This window comes from Anomalospiza imberbis, chromosome 4, assembly GCF_031753505.1.
Source record: "Anomalospiza imberbis isolate Cuckoo-Finch-1a 21T00152 chromosome 4, ASM3175350v1, whole genome shotgun sequence".
Taxonomy (NCBI): Eukaryota; Metazoa; Chordata; class Aves; order Passeriformes; family Viduidae; genus Anomalospiza; species Anomalospiza imberbis.
In genome coordinates, this window is record NC_089684.1 from 72,180,540 (window position 1) to 72,200,968 (window position 20,429).

A 20,429-nucleotide genomic window follows, 5' to 3' on the forward strand; every position below is an offset into this window, starting at 1 on the left:
TTACCTTTTGCCACACGATGCTGCTAAAACACTCCTAACACCAATCACCAATATTTCTACCCCACGTGGTCCTGCTACAATGCATCTTTCACAGTTCTAATTCTCCAAAATATCTTATCTTTTTGCAAGGCCACCTTTTGAAACGTGTTAGAACTCGTTTCTAGTTCAAGCTCTCTCTCAACAATGTCATCTCTGTTCCATGGCCTTCCTAATTCAGCACACCTCTTCTCAGTGTTTGCATGCAGATGTACAAGACTGCGTGAGGTTTTCTGTTGGGTTTTGAGAATTCTTTACAAATCCATTTCTCCCATGGGTGGTTCTCCCACATGGCCTTTCCCTGCTCGCTCCACCTCAACAGCCATCCCAGTTTGGTTCCCTGGCTCTGTGAAGTCACAGGAGGAGAGGTCTCCAGGTGACCCTGGTGGGACTTGGCCCAGCCTGAAGAGGTGCTGCCCTCACCTTCCTCAGGAACTTGGTTTTCCTCCCTTTTTCCAGTTCACTCGCAGGAAACCAGGACACCTGTGAAGATTTATCCATGGAAAGGGTGGTCAGGCCTTGGAAGTGCCCAGGAGGTTTGGATTTGGCATCCCTGGAGGTGTCCAAGGAATTCCTGGACTCAGTGCCAAGGTGGGGATCAGGCACAGCTTGGACTCGATGATCCTGGAGGGCTTTTCCAACCTCAGGGATCCCAGGATTCTGTGGCTGTGTTAAGATGGGATATTAAGGGGAAATCCTTCCCTCTGAGGGAGGTGAGGCCCTGGCACAGATTCCCAGATTTGCTGTGACTGCCCCTGGATCCCTGGCAGTGTCCAATGCCAGGTTGGATACTGGGACTTGGAACCACCTGGGGCAGTGGGAGGTGTCCCTGCCTGTGGAACCAGATGATCTTTAAGGTCCCTTTGCACCAGACCATCCCATAATTGTCTGATCAAACAAACCCCACCAAGTTCAGCAGGAGCTGAGGTTCTCCAGACATCAAAGGCTTGGAGACTTTACCCCTTCACTCCAGAACCACCATCCCCTAAATACCACAAACCCTGAAATCAGCACCCCCTGGGCCAGTGCCCACTTGGAAAAATTCAATTTTACAACCAGCAGCCACCTTTTCTCCACTCTTTTTTTTGACAGCCAAAACTCAAATAACCATGACTTGATCACAACTGTGCAAAAATAAATATAAATATATAAAAATTAGGAATAAACCAGCGCCACCAATATTCCACACAAACACAACATCCACACATCTTAAAGAGGACCAGTTCCATCAAGCTGAAAATAATTAGGAGGCAAATCAGTGGGGAGAAAGAACGTAATCAGAAAAATATGAAGCCTAATTGAAAATTGTTTAAGAACATTTTAACGAGATGCTCCAGAAGCCACAATCCCACAACTGAGCGGGGCGGCCACGCTGGTTAAAAGGCAAACCTGGCGCAGATGGGAGTCAAAGAGGCCATAAAAAAACAAGGAAAAAAGAAAAAGGGGACATGACAAATGGAATAAAGGGAAAAACTCGGGCTGACAAAGGGAAATCTGGTGTTAGGATGTGCAGGGGCTGATATGGGAAGCAAGAGATGCACGGAGAAATAATGGGCTGGTAAAGTTTATCCTTGATTTCTTTTTTGGGAACATTGAAACAATCCAATGGATTCTTCCTCTAAAAGGGGAATTTTTGGATGTGTTCAAGGCCAGCTTGGATGGAGCACTCTGGGACAGTAGAGGTGTCCCTGCCCGTGGCAAGGGGTGGAATGAGATGGGATTTATGGCCCCTTCCAACCCAAAACACTCAGGGATTCCACTATTTTTTTCCCCCTTGAAAAACTGGAAAAAAATCTCACTTTTGTGAACAGCTGAGAGAGGTCATGGAATCACAGCCGCGGAGATCACAGATCCCTTTGGATTGCAATCCAGTGGCAGCTAAATCACATTTTGGATGAGCAGATTGTCCAGGTCAGGTGTACAACCACGGAAATGTTGGTGTGACTGCACCTGAAAGGCTGGACTCGGTTCTGACATCCAAATCTCAGAAGTTTGCTGGAAAACCTCTCGTTTCAAACCCCAGCAGATGCCCAGACTGGAAAACTGGGAGATTTTTCCATTGGGAAGCTGATTTATAAGTACAGCAAAGGTTAGTGAGGTGTAAGTCCTCAGATTCACAGTTTAGTGCCACCAAATCAACCCCAGGAGGCCAGAGAAAGCCAAAAACTTGGGAATTAGGTCCAGGTTATTCTCCAGGAGAGGGAATTAGTGACCAGTGCAAAGTACCTGAACACTTGGAGAGAGCAGGAGACTGAAGAATATCCGGGCAATTATTTTCCACTGATTGAATCTGCAATCCTTTAGGGAATGAAGGGAATAAATAAACATCAATAAAAGAGGGAACAGCAACAAAGCAGAAAGACAGAGAGCAGAGAGGCAAGGAAAATTCCTGAAAAGGGGAAGCAAAGAGGGCAGAAAGCTGACAATAACATGGGATTAAGGAATTTGTACAATTGAAGGTAGCAAGAAAAGGGAAATTAAACCCAGAATTCCACATCTGGCAGGACTGGGCTGGACATGAGGGACAAGGACAAGTGCAATGTCCTGCACCGAGGTCAGGGCAACAAATCCAGGCTGGGAGGAGAAGGGATTGAGATGAGCTAGGAGGAGGATTTGGGGTCTTCTGGTTGAGGCTGGAATGGCCCAGCCCAGACTCCTCTGTACCCTGGGCTGATCCCAAAGGAAAGGTGGGAATTGTGTCCCTGTGTCCCCCAGGTGAGAGCCCACCTGCAGAGCTGCCCCAGCCCTGGGGCCAGCAGCAGGAGGACGTGGAGCTGCTGGAGAGAACCCAGAGGAGGCCCCGGAGCTGCTCCAGGGCTGGAGCCAGGCTGGGAGAGCTGGGAATGTTCCCCTGGAGAAGGGAAGGCTCCAGGCAGAGCTCAGAGCCCCTGGCAGGGCCTGGAGGGGCTCCAGGAGAGCTGGAGAGGGACTGGGGACAAGGAACAGAGGGACAGGACCCAGGGAATGGCTCCCACTGGGAAAGGGGAGATTGGGCTGGGATCTTGGCAAGGAATTCCTGGCTGGGAGGGTGGGGAGGGGCTGGGCTGGAATTCCCAGAGCAGCTGCGCCTGCCCCTGGATCCCTGGCAGTGCCCAAGGCCAGGCTGGACATTGGGGCTGGGAGCAGCCTGGGGCAGTGGGAGGTGCCCCTATGGATGGGGTGGCTCTGGATGGGATTTAAGGTCCCTCCCAACCCAACCCATTCCATAATTCCATGAAATGCCAGAGTTTCAAGGCCTAGAGATGAGAAAATCATCATTGCTCCACCTTGAGTTGTTTCTGCCCCTGGAGCAAACCCAGAGCACAGAACTGACACTGCAGGGCCCTGGCTGGGCTCAGCGTGCTGAACTCTCAGACTTTGTGAACACTGAAATCTTCTCGTTTAAAGTGAATTTTCCTGTAAAAAATCTTGTGCTTTTCAAGCTGCCCAAACACCTCGGTCTGGAGTGAGAACAGACAGAGAACCCTTAACCCTGGAAATGGTTTGGTGAGGGAAAAAATGTAAATATACAGAGGAACAAAGAGCAAAAATTCAGAGAGGGGCACCGAGGCCACGTCTCATCCTTCATGGCCCCAGCTGATACCAGCCATGGGATCATTCCCAAAATAAATCCATGCCCGAGACAACCAAAAAACACTTTCCGACTCAGCCAAGCCCTGGTGTCCAAGGCCACCCTCTCCCCCAGGGTCAAGCTCCTCCGTGAGTCAGAGCTTGATTCCTTTTCCCGTAACACAGCAAGTTCAGCACTCCAAGAATTTCCAAGTTTCATCAAAATCCATAAACACGTTTTATTCCATCCAGGAGAACATTGAACTTGGCGGCACCGAGCACCGCAGCCGTGGCCGCGAGTCAAGAAAAATCCTCTTTGGAAGAGTCAGAAACATCTCCCAGGAGTGAAATGAAGGAGGTCTGGAAAATGGGCATCTCCCCTTTAAACAGCCACCCTTCGTCATAAACAAAATATCCATAAAAAGCCGGCAATTATTCCCTATTTCCATTAACGGCCTGTTAAAAACGCCTGGATCCAGCGGGAGCGCTGAGCTCCTGGACAACTTGGCACAGGGAGGCACCCCTGGATTAACTGCTCACCCAGGGCCACACAAGGAGCGTTATCAGAGCCCAAATCACAGCTCCCAAATCCTTGGCTGCCCCAGCTGGAGCTCAGCTTCCCTTCCCTTTCAACTCCTCTCGGCTTTTGAAATTTGGTCTTCGCCACAAGAAGAAAAACAAGTTTGAATCCGCTGTTCCTACGTGAGGCTTTAGGATCAGGGAGCTCAGGTAGTGCTGGATCCCAAACAATGCAGACGAGGAGCTGGCCACTGATGAATGCCCACCTCGAGGTCAGGGGCTGTGGTTGGAACTTTGGGTTTTAGAGAAAATGACTCATTGGCATTGCGGAGGCTCTCCAGGGATGATGCAATGGCCACCACAAGCCTGGATGGATCATCCCTGGAGGTCTTCACTCCACTCCCAAACCCTGACCCAGCTTTGACCTTCAGCTCCTCAGCCCCTGGCTGCTTGTTTTAAACAGTGGCTACAGTCAGCGTTCTCTAAACACAAACCAAAACCCTCTTCTTTGATAAATCAAATAAATCCCTCAAGCTCCACAAATCCTGTTTCCAACACCTATAAAGATTCCAATCTTTGTCCAGTTCCAGCAAGGTGAGGACAACCCCTGCACAAACCCCAGTGCCCAAAGGTGAACGTTCTGTGGCCTGAAGTTCTGCAGGTGGGGCCAAACCAACACCTGCCACGAGGTCGTTCCAGAGGGATTGCTCAGGACGTGGCTCCCTTGGAATCTTTTTCCTGAACTGTTCCATTCCACATCCTGAAAGGTGCAGCAGCTCAGGAGGAAAGGGCAAAAGACTTAAGTAAAAATTATAATTTTAAATAAAATTCACTCCCAACAAAGGTGAGAGAGGAAAGCAGCTCCCTCTGTTCCCGTATGGATTTTGGCCATAAGAAAATCCTTTCCTTTTGGACATCCTAAATCCATTGGAACTGATTTCACATCAAAACTTATTTATCTCCATCCTATCCAGACACTCTGTGTACCATGAGGTGCTTCCAAGGGATCCTGGAAGAGGTTTTTCCAGAGAAGCTGTGGCTGCCCCTGGAACCTGTGGATCCCTGGAAGTGTCCAAGGCCAGGCTGGACACTGGGGTTTGGATCCACCTGGGACAGTGGGAGGTGTCCTGCCCATGGGATGAGATGATCCTTAATGCCCCTTCTGACCCAAACCTCTCTGGGATTCCCTGGATTCTTCCTCTAAAAGGGGAATTTTTGGATGTGTTTGAGGCCAGGTTGGATGGAGCACTCTGGGACAGCAGAGGTGTCCCTGCCTGTGGCAAGGGGTGGAATGAGATGGGATTTATGGTCCCTTCCAACCCAAGCCACTCCATTAATTTTTTTTTCCCCTGAAAAACTGGAAAAAAAAATCTCAGGAAGTCTGCAGCTGACAGGCTGTGCCACACCCAAACCACATTTGGGATATTCCACGTTCCTGATGCTCCAAAGCCAGCAAACAGCATTTTTTGGGATCAGGTACTTTGCAGCTGTCTCAGGGGAGCATCTCAGTGCCCCATGTTTGTTATTGATCCTGGTTTCCTACAACAAAAACCCAACATCCAGGAGGTCCCAAGGGCCTCTGATCCACGTCCATCCCAGGCAGCTCCTGGGCATGGGGAGCGCTCGGATCTCCATATGGGAAAACCCCGATCCTGCCCCTCCCCTCCCTGGGAATGGTCAGGAATGAGCTCCCCTTCCCAGACTGCAGCACCGGCAGCCAGAGAGGGAGCGCAGCCCTGCTGAAGGCCAGGGAATCATTTCCTGGTAATTATCCTCATTCCCTGCTCCCAGGGCTGCTCCGGCAGCACCTCACAGCCAATAAATAAAACCTTCCTGAACGGCACTGAAATCCTACAGAAAGCACAGGACTGAGGAGTGGCTTCAGCTCTGCAAGGGCTTCCTTCTTCTTTCCAACAGTCCCACTGAAGCCCAAACCTTTCCCTGGAGACCTGCACAGGTTGGGATAAGGGATGAGAACAGAGCAGGTCCCTCCCTGTCACCCCAGCAGAGGGTCCGACCCAGGGGACACCTGAGCCACCACAGGTCACCAGGAGATGGGAGCCAATTCCCTAAAAATCAATGAATTTCCATTTTAACCGGATTTTTAGGATCTCAGGGAGGCAACCTAAGATGGAATTTCTCCAATGACATCGTCACCAACTTTGATACCAGATGTAAAATAAATTCCTGAACCCAGTGTGAGTGACCTTCACCTTCTAAAATTCTGAGGTTTTGGTGTTTCTGGCCCCCGTTTATCTCCCAGCCTCACCTCATCCCAAATCCTGCCAGTTCCCAGCAAACATCCAAGTGGTAAATCGGGAAGACACAAATAAAACCAACCAGTATCAAGAGTTCCAGGTGATCAGAGCCCTCATTAGGTCCACGGGTAACTTTCCATGAGGTCCATGAGCAACTCCTCATTAGGTGCACATAACAAACCCCTCATCAAGAGCAGAAAAACCCCAAACTGAATCCATGACCTGCAGAGCACAGAGGATGAGGGGTGTTAGGACAGCACCTCGTGGACTATTTGCAACGGGTCCCTCCTGGCTTTGGTGGCACAAAGCCTCAGAACCAGTGAACCAGTGCAGGTCACCATGGCCAACAACCTCAGCCCTGGGCTGGGGCACAGCGGGAGGTGACCAAAGGGTCACCTCAGAGGGTGGACTGGATGGTGTGGCACTTGGTGCCACGGCCTGGGTGACAAGGGGCTGTGAGGTCATAGGCTGGACTCAACCATCTCAGAGGTCTTTTCCAGCCTAGTTAATTCCATGATTCCGTGTGATCCTGGAGGTCTTCTCCAACCTTGACCATCCTATGAGAAGCAGTGCTGGAGGGCAGCAACAAGGTGACCCACACCAGGCTTTACCAAATCCCAAGAGTCCACAATAAGTTCTGGAAAACTTCCTGCCTGGTTTAGTTTTCCATCTGCTGCCAAGCAGAGCCCAGAGATTTCTATTTGCATCCTGGTATTTGGCAAAGGAAAGGAATATTTCCTAGTGGGAAAAAAAAAAAAAAAAGAGAGCTTCCATTCACACTGAAACATCTCCTGGACATCCCTGTGGGCCTAATTCCCAGAACGCCGAAATCCAAACCTCCAAATGGGAAAAATACACTGATTACCTGCCAGGAACCTCAGGAGGGGCAAGCCAAGCCCTAATAACAGCCTGTGTTCCCATCTGGCCTCCACAGAGCAGCTGGGAAAATGTCCCTGTTCGGGGCTGGACCAGCTCGTCATGGTAATTGCCTCGGAATTAATTAAATGTTCCTCTCTGCAGCTGCACAGAACGTTCACGTGGGTCATTTCCTGATTGCACTGATGATTCCCTGGAATGGATGGGACCATCGGACCCAGTTCCATGAGAGCTGGTTTCCATGATCCTTGTGGGCCCCTTCCAGCACTCTGTCTGTGAAGAAATTGCATCTAAATATTCATAATTTAGGCTAAAATTCTGAATATTCATTTCAGAATTGTGAAGGCCAATTCACAGCATGAGTCTTTAACCCCTCAAAATACTTAAAACATCAGAGGGGAAGAATGGCTTCCCACTGCCAGAGGGCAGGGAGAGATGGGATCTTGGCAAGGAATTCCTGGCTGGGAGGGTGGGGAGGGGCTGGGCTGGAATTCCCAGAGCAGCTGGGGCTGCCCCTGGATCCCTGGCAGTGCCCAAGGCCAGGCTGGACATTGGGGCTTGGATCCACCTGAGACACTGGGAAGTGTTCCTGGGATGGGATGGGATGGGATGGGATGGGATGGGATGGGATGGGATGGGATGGGATGGGATGGGATGGGATGGGATGGGATGGGATTTAAGGTCCCTCCAATCCAAACCATCCTAGGATTCTGGGAGATGGGATCTGTGCTTGGCTGAGGAGCAGCTGTGAGTGGAGATTTGGGGATCTTCCAGAGGTGGAAATGTGTCCTTCTGAAGCCACTCCCCATGACCTCCTTCTCCTCTGGAATTCTTTCACGGCTCCTTCACATCTCAGCTGTGACTCTGAGCAGGGCAGTAGAAAGTGGAACGTTTCGCTCTAAAATTGAAACATTTTGCTGAGCCTAATTAAAGCAACTCCTGATGATTATGTAAAACCCTGTCCCAGTCCTTCAAACGAGCTCCTCAGCGCCGGCTCCGCTCGAGCTCCGTGCCTAATCACCCCTGGAAGGAGCAGGAGCTGCGGGTGCTGAAAGGGAACAGCTCGAGCTTGGCCAGGGCAGCCGGTGAGTGTTGAAACTCGCAGGGAACACGAGCACAGCTTTGATCCCAACGCAGCCCAAACTTCCCCAGCTCGGGACTCGCCGAGGGCGCTGAGCAGGCAACAGGCAAAGAAAGGAGGTTTTGGAGAGACTTCAAAGCTTGTGACAGTGGTGTCACAGCTGTCATCTCATGGAACCCTGGCTCCGTGGAATTCCCGGCACAAAAATGGGATCCAGGTCAGCACAATCCCTTCCCTCTCATCCCCAGAACCTCTCTAGGTCCTTCAGCTTCTTCCAAACTGGGTCACTCAAGGAAGGCAGCAGAACAGGCTGAGATGCAGCCAAGGGAGTGTGGAAAGGATGTGGGGCCGATGGAAATCTTGGCACGTGCCTCATTTTCTCTCAGGACAACATGGAGATGGAGCTCCATGGAGTTCCCAGCACAAAAATGGGATCCAGGTCAGCACAAACCCTTCCCTCTCATCCTGAGAACTTTCTTGGGTCCCTCAGCTTCTTCCAAACTGGGTCACTTGTAGAAGGCAGCAGAAGAACAGGCTGAGATGCAGCCAAGGGAGTATGGAAAGGATTTGGGGCCGACGGAAGATCTTGGCACGCTCCTCATTTTCTCTCAGAAGGACAACATGGAGATGGAGCTGCTCAACTCACAGGGTAACAAATGTCACTTGAGGTGTCCTGGAATTCTTTTAAGCCAGGCTTGGGATATAGTCCAAACCTGTTAGAAACTACTGAGAGCTGAAAAACCAAGTGGGAGCTGCAGCAGTGGTGGATTTGGTACATGGGTAAAAGTGGGAATGTAAATGGGATAATCCTGATTATAGTTCCCCATGACCTTTAGTTCAGGTAGGGTGGCTTTTTGAGGAATAATGACTCTCCTAAACCATTAGGAATCTTACAGGAACTTCAATGTCATGGAGTTACTGCACACTCAGATCCCTTGATCAGCTCTTGATTTTATATTTAATATTAATTCATCCTGGTTTAACTGGACTGAGCAGGTTTAGCAGCAGAACATCAGGAAAATGAGGGGTGGCTGGAGAAGCACCAAGTTATTCCTGAGGCTGGGCCAGGGCATGTGAAGGAGGGCAAGAACCTGGAACTGGAGCGTGCCAGTGGGAGAGAAGTGGCGGTAGGAGGAGGAGGTGGAGGAGGAGGAGGAGGAAGAGAATGAGAAAGGAGAAGGGAGAAGGGAGAAAGGAGAAGGGAGAAAGGAGAAAGGAGAAAGGAGAAAGGAGAAAGGAGAAAGGAGAAAGGAGAAAGGAGAAAGGAGAAAGGAGAAAGGAGAAAGGAGAAAGGAGAAAGGAGAAGAAGGACTGGCTGAGCATCTCGTGGATGTGCCTGTGGCAATCAGAGAATCCCACAACGGTTTGGGTGGGAAGGACCTTAAAGCCCATGCCGTGCCACCCCTGCCATGGACAGGGACACCTTCCACTGTCCCAGGGGACTCCAAGCCCCATCCAACCCAGCTCTGAGCCATTTTAAACTCTCAGTTCAACCTTGAATGGATCAATTATTGATCCCCCTTCCCTGAAGATGCACAGGAGATCAAACAGGAGCTGCTGAGATGGGGAAACCAAGCTGCTCTCCATATGCCCGAGGAAAGGGCCCTCTATAAATAGCAGAGTGGGAAGTGAAGTCTCCTTTAGGAACATCGCTGATACAAAGTTGGGTTTGTTCCCAACTTCAGAAGTGAGAAGTAGGAGGAGGAATAAAAGCTGATTGCAATCTGATGGACGCAGCTCTCTTATCTCTGCATTCCCAGAGCGGCTTCACGTGAGAGCAGCTCTGGAGCCCTGTGGAAAACACGAGCTGAGCTCCCACCCCGGCAGCTCCCCGGGCTCAGGGACCTCCTCTGGCCCAGATCTGTTTGAAATCAACAGCAGAGCTGCAAAACCAGGATGGAATCCTAGGAGATTCCAGCCCTCTGCTCCACCTTGTGCTTCCCACTGTGTCCTGCTCTATCCCAGAACCTCTCCCACATCCAAACACCTCCAGGCCTTTCCAAAGTGACTCCCTAGGGAGGTTTGGAGATAAAGGCTCTGCAAAGCTCTCCTGGACTCTTCAGGAAGGACGTCTGGTGGGAGCTGGAATGGCTTCCCAGGGAATGGGCACATTCCCAAGGCTGCCAGAGCTCCAGGGGTGCTTGGACAAGGCTCCCAGGGACAGGGTGGGATTTTGGGGTCAGGATCAGGAGCTGGACTGATGATCCTTGTCATGAGTTCTCCTCATGGCGAGGGTTGGAATGAGATGATCTTTGAAGTCCCTCTCACCCCAAGCCATTCCATAATTCCATGATCCTTGTGGGTCCAACTCTGGACATCCTGCCCAAGCTTCCCACTGCTGCACATGGAAAACATTTTAGGGAGAGAGCTCCTGGGTTGGGGGAATTCTTCAGTGCAGGAGCTCAGCTGCTGCACCTGCGTGAGCAAAAGCAGAGCTGAGATTCACAGAATCCTGAGGCTGGAAAAGACCCCTAAAATCAGCAACTCCAGGATATTCCAGAGATGCTTCATCTCCCAGGATGGGGACTCATCCACTGCTCCCTGGATAAGGAGCAGGAGACGTTTCCATCACCCCAAACTCCACATTCCGGAGCGATGGGAAACGTCCAAGTGAGCTCAGAGAAATGCCTGGGATGAACTGACAGCTGGGGAAGAGGGAAAAACAGGGAGAACACAAACCCCACAAACCTTTGGGCTAAAAAAGGCAGCCAGACAGCCTGGAAATTCACAGAGAGCCAAAAATCTGCAGAGCACCTCAGTCTCCTTTCCCTGCGCAGCCAGAGGCGGCGGGGACATTGGGAAGGGGAGCAAATCCCTGGAATTTGGGGCTGGAGGGAAGAATTCCCCATCTCAGCTCATGTCTTTCCACAGAACAGAGATGGAGAGACAGGGAATTGTTTTTCCAAGGCAGCTGCAGCCCTCGGAAGCGCCTGGAAGAGGCTCCGTGTGTGGCACCATAAACACACAGGGATGCCCCTTGAAGTGAGATCCCGCAGGGAATTCTGCTCCCAAAAAACACGGAATGAGGAGACTCCCCGTGGCTTCAGCTGCTCCTCCGGGATGGATCTCGTGAGCCGCCCTCGAGCCTGGATTTGATCTCTTTTCCCTGTGGAATGTTTTCCTTCAGCATCCCAGGTCAAAGGCAGAGGCAACACCAAGCCCTGACACTGCTCCAAAAACTCTGTGTGGACCAGACAGGGCTGTTCCCGGGATGATGGAATTCCCTGGATGAGCCCCTTGGAAAAGCAGGAATGGTGACCCCAGACCCTGTGAGGGCTCCTGTCAGCAATGCCACCCCTGCTCCCAAAGCCAGGGGCTGAACTTTCCCTGCAGACATGGGGTTGGTGAATCCCAGCGGGAATGCCACGCAGCAGGAGCCCCTCCTGCTGCCAGCATCCCGAGGATCTGGATGCCCCCCACGGTGCCAGCACAATGAAATCCATCCATCCATCCCATCCACGGGACACTCCCCTTCCCAAATATTCCCAAATATCCGTCTCCTCTCTCCCTTCCCCTCCCAGCTCCTCGGCAGCTCTGTAACATTTCAATTTGGGAAGCTCCGGGCTCCCAAATCCAGCGGCTGCTGCCGCTTCCCATCCTCTGACAGCTCCGGCTGGGTTCCTGTAAACACCTCCCCAGTGCAGCCATTCCAGGGGGGTTCTCTAAGTGAGAAAAACCCACGAAGAAAATTGGAATCCTCCAACCCTGGCCAAGAGCTGAGCAGGAGCTTCCCGAGGCACCCCCAATTCCCGCTGCCCGCCCAGGGAAGGGAGCAGGGATGAGGATGGGAGGTGGAAGGAAGGCTGTTTAATCTCTTCTTGATTCCCAATAATTATTTAAAGCTGCCAGGGACCTTGTTTTGAAAATCCCACTGTGTGCACTCCATATATCCCGCTCACACTGACACGAGGAATTAGAAAATTCCAGCTCCATCAAAACGGCTTTCGGGCGGATTTCGCTGCTCTGGACTTTCTCAGGCTGCAGACAATGCAATAAAAGCTCTCCCTAAAACAATATTCCTCCATATTTTAACAACACTGGGGGAATAATTCCTCTGTTCTGGCTGTTTGCTATGACAAACTTTCCAGCCCATGCCAAATCTCAGCTTTAGCTTCCCAGCAAGGCTCGGGAATTTGGGATGCTGGGATCAGCAACAAGCTCTGAGCAAACCCAGCTTTGAGCATGTGCTTGATTTCCCCTGAAGGTGACTCGGGCACGCTGAAGGTCTTTCCTCAACAGGCCTGGTTTGCTCGATCGGGGCATGAAAAAGAATATAAAAATTGAAAATACACTTTAATAGTGACCGAGGGTTTCTCTCCGAACCGAAAATGAAAAATTAATGTGGATGTGATGGTGTTTTCCTTGGTCACTGCTGTGTTTTTCCAGTCCTCCGTGTGTTATTCCAGGCCATTTTATGGAGAGGCATTATTTGCTCAGCTGAATTATTCCCACTTTATCCCCTCTGATGCAGACATTCATTGGATTTCTGGACAATGGCGGCTCCTTGTCAGAAATCAGAGAGGATTTATGGAGATTTCTTCCGAAAAAGCCATTTTTACCAAGGTTGAATTGACTTGAAATTCATTTTTAATTTTAGTTGTTTTTAGTTTGTGGACTTCCAATCCCTGGAAGTGCCCTAGGCCAGGTAGGATGGGGCTTGAAGCAACCAGGAATCCCCAAATTAGGAAGTTTTAAACAAAATTACTGGGGTTCTGAGCAAATCAGCCTCATCAGAGAGAATCTGCACCAAACAGTGAGTCACACCTTACGTTGCAAAGTAGGAATTCTCACAAAAGCCACCCTGAAACCCTCGTTTAAGCTCAACTCCTCCTTCAAACCCCTGAGATTACACAGAATTAATTCACTGAGAGACCAAGAATGGAACTTGAGCACTGCAGGAGTGGTGCTGCTGCTCCATCCCTACACTCCAGACACACCTGGGAGCAAGGAGAAGGCTCTGACACGATTTCCTTTCTCGAAAACATCTCAGAAAATGTTCTGAGCCAAAGCTGAGCCTTATCAACATCACCAATTCCCAAAGTTATTCCTGCCCAGTCACTCTTGTCTCTAATTCCATCCTCACATGTCGCTTTTTCCCTTCACCTGCCATTTTTACACCTAAAGAGAGGAGAAAGCAGCTCAGATATCGACAGTTCAAGCACTGCCCCTTCTCTGCAGACTTCTGCCCTTCCCAAACCTTCTGGCACATTCCCTCTCAGTGTCTGCTCCCAAAAATCCTCATAATTCCCCAAGACTTGATTTTAACCCCAAAAATCACCTGGCAGCACCAACAGAGGAGGAGCCAAGGGTAGGAACGAGGAGGAGGAGCAGATTTCCAGGAGGACACTCCCAGATTTCAGCACAATCCCTGGGGAGGTGGTGCTCAGGTTGTCCTTGAGGATCAGCTCAGATCCCAGAATCCCTGAGGTTGGAAAACCCCTCCAGGATCACCCAGTCCAAGCCATGCCTGATCCCCACCACTGAGTGCCACATCCAGGAATTCCTTGGACACCTCCAGGGATGGGCACCCCAAACCTCCCTGGGTGCTTCCAAGGCCTGACCACCCTTTCCATGAGGAAATTCCTGCTGGTGTCCAACCTGAGCCTCCCCTGGCCCAGCCTGAGGCCATTTCCTTTTGGCAACTTCACCTGATGGACTTGAGCAAGGTCAACACCTCATTTCCAAGGCCGGTTTTCCAAATTAATTTGGTTTTCCCACAATGGCACAACACAAGGAAAGCACAGCAGGAGATTGGGTTGGATATTAAGGAAAATTTCTTCATGGGAAGGAACTGGACAGGGCAGGGGTGGTGTCCCCATTACTGGAGGGATTTCAAGCCCTGTGGATGTGGCACCTGGGGGCATGGGCAGTGGTGGCCCTGGCAGTGCTGGGGGTGGTTGGACTCCGTGATCTCCAGGATCTCAGAGGGCTTTTCCAGCCTCAGCCACACCAAAGCTCCAGCAGCATTCCCAAAGCAACCCCAGGGGCTGCACATCCACCTCCTGCCCATCCCTCCTGCCCTCCACATCTCCAAGGACACCCAGGACACTCCCAGGGGCTGCCACTTCCATGGAGGAGCTGAGGGATCCCCCAGGAAGCTCCAGAAATCTGGGCCAACAACAGGAATGCTGGAGAAACCCTGGGATCACTCAGGGCCTGATTTTCCATGCGCTTCCCAAGGGCTCCTCCCTGATCCCAGCCAGGAGCTGCTCTTCCCCGGCTCTGTCATTCCAAAGGCTGCTCTGGAAAAAGCCCTGGTGCTTCCCAAGGATGGACACATGTGGAACAGGGCCGGGGGCATCCGCTAATTTGGCTCCTGCTCGGGATCACCAAGGTCAGCAGCAGGAACCCAGAGGAAAATGTCAACAATCCCGGCCTTCTCCGGGGGGGAGAGGCCTTGGAAAGGCTTTTTTCCCCTGCCATGTGTCTGGTTTTACACTGTTGGTTTTGGCTCTTCCAAGGAAGGAAATTAAATGAGCAGCTTCTTTTTTTATCCTTCTGGAATCCTCCAGAGGAAGAGAGGCTGAGCTGAGGCTGCAGGAGGACGCCGGGGCCTTTGCTCCGGCCACACGGTTTTTGTCAGGGCTGGTGTAGAATTCCCAGTCCCTCCAGAATAACTCCCTGCAGCTGTCATCACCCACACACCAGGTTCCCAAAAACGGCTCCAGCCACAAATCTCCCTGGGGAAAGAGCACGGGGCCAGGGGTGCTGCAGGCTGGGAAGCAAAGGGCAGGAGGATGTCCCTAAATCCCACCCTCCAAGATGCTCTTTGGGGCCTCACCTCCTTCCCAGAATCATCAAAGCTGGAAAAGACCTCCAAGAGCATCAATCCAACCACTGTCCCAGGATTTCAGCCTGCTCTGCTGACACAGTTCCAGTTCCAAGCCCGTGGTCCAAAACCTAAGGAGGTTCTGCCCCAACTCTGCAGCTCCTGAGCTGCTCCCCCAGGGCCATGCCCAGGTAATGCTGCAGGTATTCCTGCAGCACGGAGTTCCTGCTGCTGGGATGGCTGCAGCAAATCTTCCCAGCTGCCTGGGCCCGCTCCAAGAAAAGGCTGAGTTAGAATTTCCATGCCAAGAAATTCAATTCTCACTCCGGGACCACAATAAGAACTTTTAAAGGTCTGAGATGCATGGAGGAAATGGTGCAAAGACAGGGAAAAAAGGGAATAGGATGGGTAAAATTCCCAGGAAAGCAGGAGATAGGGTTGCTTTCCAAGCTGGAGTTAAGAGGTCTGAGCTACCAGAAGTCATCAGAAGCAGCAGGGAGCCAGACAAGGTGCACGAACAACCTTCCTTGGACAGAGCAATCCTTCCTTTTCCAAGAGAAATCCAAGGCAGCGGCAATGGTTTTCATTTAGAACCCATTTACCTTTGTGGGAGCCAAGGCAGATACAGACCCTGGGATTTAGGAACAGCTCCCAGCTCCCTAAAAACGCCCGGCAGCCTTCCCACTGTCTCATTTCACTCTGCTCCACCGTGGTTTCTTCTGTTCTGGCCTCTTTCCTCGCCCTTGCCCTTCCTAAATCCCAACTCCTCATTCCCTTGTCTGCCACCTCTCCTTGTCTGGAAATTCCTGCTGGGATTTCTTCCTTGCAGAAGCCCAGAAGGACGGGGCTGTTTCACCTCTAAATCCAGAATTGTTACGTAAGTGCCCCTGGCAGGAGCTCCGTGCTCCGTGCACGGGGTCGCTCGCAGCAATTTGGGATTTTAATAGACATCAAAACAGGAAAACATTCCCAGTTATGCAATCGGAGCCGTGATTGAAACCAGAAGCAGCCACCAGCTCCCAAAAAAAGAATTGGGAGCAGCCAAGTGGTGTTCACACAGCTCGGCACTGCTGCTCCCTCCCTCTCCATCCCAGAATTCCCACCATTTGTCTGGAACCAAATCCAGTTCCCTGGGACAGGGCCTCTCCTGCTGCTCTTGGTCAGCAGCTGCTTCCTCATGGAAGCACCTTCCAAGGTTCTCTTCTAACAGGGACCTTCCCAAATCACCTTTGCTCCTCCCAAACCCTCCTGCAATATTCCAACACTTTTCCAGGCTCTAGGAATAATTTCTGAAGTTTAAACCTTTCAAATTCAGGGCACAAACAGCTCAGGAGCTGGTGGTGAACTCATCCCTGTTCTCCCACCACCTGAGCTCTCGTTTCCCAAACACCAGGGAATTCTCTCTCCATGATTTCCACTGCTCCCTCCCTCTCCATCCCAGAATTCCCACCCTTTGCCTGGAAGTCAACCCAAATCCCTGGGCTGGGACAGGGTCTCTCCTGCTTCCTCATGGAAGCACCTCCGAAGTTGCTCTTCCAACAGGGACCCCCACCTCTTCTCCTCCCAAACCCCCCTGCAATATTCCAACACTTTTCCAGGCTCTAGGAATAATTTCTGAGGTTTAAACCTTTCCTCTTCAGGGCAGGAACAGCCATGGGGCCGGTGGTGACCCCATCCACATCATTCTCCCATAACCTAAGGACAACTGAAAAGTTCTCATTTCCTCAAGACCAGGGAATCCTCTCTCCGTAATCCCCACTTTTCCAGGCTCTCACTACTGCCAGGACACTGCCCAGCCTCCCTGGAACAACAGGATAGAGCAGCTGGAGCCTGCACCAGTCAGGAATTCCAGGGATTAGAGGAGATCTCTGTGTTTCAGAGGCGGCCACAGGAGGCAAACGTTATCACACACCAAAAATCATGGAAATCAACAAAAATCGGAGGAGGAATGGGATAAAACTCCAGGATTGCCTTTGTGGCTTCTTCCCACGAGGACTGAAACAGGAACAGACCGAGGCAGAAAGGTCATTTAGTGGGATGAGGAGGTTTGGAACAGCCACAGGCAGGGGATGAGCCGAGGGCGAGACAACAACGGCAGGAGATTTCAGCGTGCCACAGCTCGGGATCTAAATCAGGGATCAGCACGAGACTCCCAAACTTCTGGGGTCAGCAGGGTTTGGATGAGGAGTCAGCTGCTCAGAGCCTGCAGGGTTTTCAGGGAGCAGCAGGACAAGGAGAGGACGCCGTGGGAGGATCCCAAGTGTCACCTGAAGGTGACACCAAGCAGCTGCCAGGCCCATCACAATCCCTTGGTACATGGAATCGTGGAATCATGGAATGGTTTGGGTGGGAAGGGGCCTGAAGGATCATCTCATTCCACCCCCCCAGCCATGGGCAGGGACACCTCCCACTATCCCAGGGTGCTCCAACCTGGCCTTGGACACTTCCAGGGATGCAGAGGCAGCCACAGCTTCCCTGGAAAACCTGTCCCGTTATGGATATCCCAGTTGGATAATTCCATCAAGGAAAACCAAGCCTGAGAACTCCAAGAGATCCCAGAAAGTTGTGGCTGACAGGGGAATGCCACGATGCAGGAGCCAGGGGAACATCAGGGCTCAACTCCTCCAGTGCTCCCTGGAGTATCCCAAACCTAACTTTTAGATGGATTTTCCAGCTCCTGTTGAAGCCACAGCCAGGAGTGATCAGACCCAGCCCCTGCAGGCAGCACACCCTGGCTGTGTCCCTCACTCCCTAAATAAAAGCTGCACTCTGCTCTCATGTTATTCCCCTATTCCCATCGCACAACAACAGAACACAGAATTCCAGGGAAAAGTGTTTTTCACCCAGCTGTGCACTGCAGAATTTAAAAGGAAACACAAGGAGCTCTGCTTTACCCCTGAAGCTGCCCCGAACTCTTCTGGGACCCATCCTGCAGGTTGTCACCCCCTCAGTGACCACACAGGGACAGTTTGAACGCCACCACAACACGCAGCCTTGCCCCAAATTATCCCTGAAAACAACCCGCAGGAATTTCACAGGGGATCAACAACAAACGAGGAGAAAATCCAATTATTCTTTGGGATTGGAAGACGAAGGTTCGGGGGGGGTTCTAATTAGCAGAACCAGGGTGCAAAAGCTGCTCAGGTCATTGTGTTGTGCAAGCGGTGCTTGGAGAGCTGATGTCCCCAAACCATCAAATGGGTTCCTTCTGCTCCGGCCCCAGCCTCGTAAACAAACTCATTATGCTGCATCTTGAGAGGAGTAAACAAATAGTTGGCATCTGACAGCAGAGCTCTTGCACAACCTCACCCAAACTCCTGCCCGGCTCTACGGGCGCTCCGAGCCCCCGCGGAGCCGGGGCCACCGCGGGGACACCTTGGGGACAGCACGGGGACAGCCTTGGGGACAGTGTGGGGAGAACACGGGGACACTGTGGGGACACCTCAGGGACACCACAGTGACAGTGTGGGGAGAACACGGGGACACCGCAGGGACACCGTGGGGACACCTTGGGGACACCATGGGGACACCTTGGGGACAGCACGGGGACACCACGGGGACAGCGTGGGGACACCACGGGGACAGCGTGGGGACACCACGGGGACACTGCAGGGACACCTTGGGGACAGTGCGGGGAGAACGCAGGGACACCGTGGGGACACCTCAGGGACACCACAGTGACAGTGTGGGGAGAACACGGGGACACCGCGGGGACACCGTGGGGACACCTTGGGGACACCTTGGGGACACCTTGGGGACACCACGGGGACAGCGAGGGGACACCTTGGGGACACTGCAGGGACACCTTGGGGACAGTGCGGGGAGAACACAGGGACAGTGCGGGGACACTGCGGAGACACAGCAGGGACACGGCAGGGACAGCACAGGGACAGCACAGGGACACCACAGGGACAGCCAGGCCCGGTGCTGCTGGATGTGCCACCAGCAGGAGCTTCTGAACCCCTCCAGGCTGGCGGTGCCACCAGGGCACAGCACAGGGTGGCACCAGGCCCTGTGCCCGGCCTGGCCACTGCCACCCTCTGGCCCTGCTGGCACGGCCACCAGCATGGCCACTGCACCCCGGGAGGAGCCCCTGGTCCTGCAGAGTGGAGGGCCAGGGAGCCCAGAGGGGACAGGGGACACCGTCCTGCTCCAGGGGACACCACTCTGCCCCAGGGGACACCATCCTGCCCAAGGGGACACCACTCTGCCCCAGGGGACACCATCCTGCCCCAGGGGACACCATCCTGCCCAAGGGGACACCACTCTGCCCCAGGGGACACCATCCTGCCCCAGGGGACACCATCCTCCTCCAGGGGACACCACTCTGCCCCAAGGGACACCATCCTGCCCCAGGGGACACCAGAGCAGGGCAGGAGATGCCAGCACTGCCCCTCCATGCCTGGGAGCCCTCGGGGCCCAGGCCACAGGTGGGGAACACCACAGTGAGAGACTCCTGATCAAAGATCCCAAAATTTGGGTGATCCGAGTGATCCCAGGGCGCTGCCCAGCCCCAGAGCATTCCCTGCACAGGGCACATCCACATCCCAAACCCAGCCCCAGAGCATTCCCTGCACAGGGCACATCCACATCCCAAACCCAGCCCCAGAGCATTCCCTGCACAGGGCACATCCACATCCCAAACCCAGCCCCAGAGCATTCCCTGGACAGGGAATGCCAGGTCCCAAACCCAACCCCAAATCCTTCCCTCCTCTGCTCGTGTGGGGTTTTCCCCATTTCAGGGTATTTCGTACAAAATCTCAAGGCCCAAACAAACACAGCCTCAAGCAAAGCCACGGCAGCTGAAGAGCCTGGTGGGACTGGAGATGGAAACTTCCTTCCTCAGAGGGTTTTGGTGTCCTACAAACCCTGGGCAGCACCATAACCAGACCCAGCTCTGAGCAGCCCTGAGCAGAGCAGAGGTGACACCACCCACACCCCAACCTCAGCCATGGTGATGTGTCCCCGTGCCACCATCCCACGTCACCTCCACAAACCAGTGGTGGCTGATGAGCACCAGAGGAGAGAGGAGCAGATCATAAAACCATGGAATATCCCGAGCTGGAAGGACCCACAGGGATCACAGGCACCCCAACAGCTGAGGGTGCAACAAAACCAACTCCAAGGGCAGCTGTTCCACAGCGTGACCTTCCTGCCAAGTCCAAGCACTTGGACAACCTCCTTGGCCACAAACTCCGGGTTCTGGTCAGAAGTGGCCCAGGGTTACGGGATCCTGCTGCTCCCATGGGATCTCTGCCACGTTCCCATCCAGCAGGAATGGCAGGATCCAGAAGGATCCCAAACACAACCCACAGCACCTGGAAGGATTAGCACAGGTTTG

General features: G+C 52.6%; 2 protein-coding genes across 6 annotated transcripts in view; both read right to left on the minus strand.

Moving 5' to 3' along the window:
* The window catches only part of EXOC6B (exocyst complex component 6B), a 290,871-nt gene that overhangs the window by 176,966 nt on the left and 93,476 nt on the right, over nucleotides 1–20,429 (minus strand). For 3 of the 5 annotated variants that reach the window (XM_068189176.1, XM_068189175.1, XM_068189177.1), the window contains exon 7: nucleotides 2,263–2,334. The exons of the other annotated variants lie outside the window; for them this stretch is intronic. In XM_068189176.1, coding sequence (XP_068045277.1) covers nucleotides 2,263–2,334 — 72 coding nt within the window. The remainder of the gene's footprint in view (nucleotides 1–2,262; nucleotides 2,335–20,429) is intronic. 5 annotated transcript variants of the gene reach the window in all.
* The window catches only part of RAB11FIP5 (RAB11 family interacting protein 5), a 447,460-nt gene that overhangs the window by 128,303 nt on the left and 298,728 nt on the right, over nucleotides 1–20,429 (minus strand). The window lies entirely within an intron of this gene.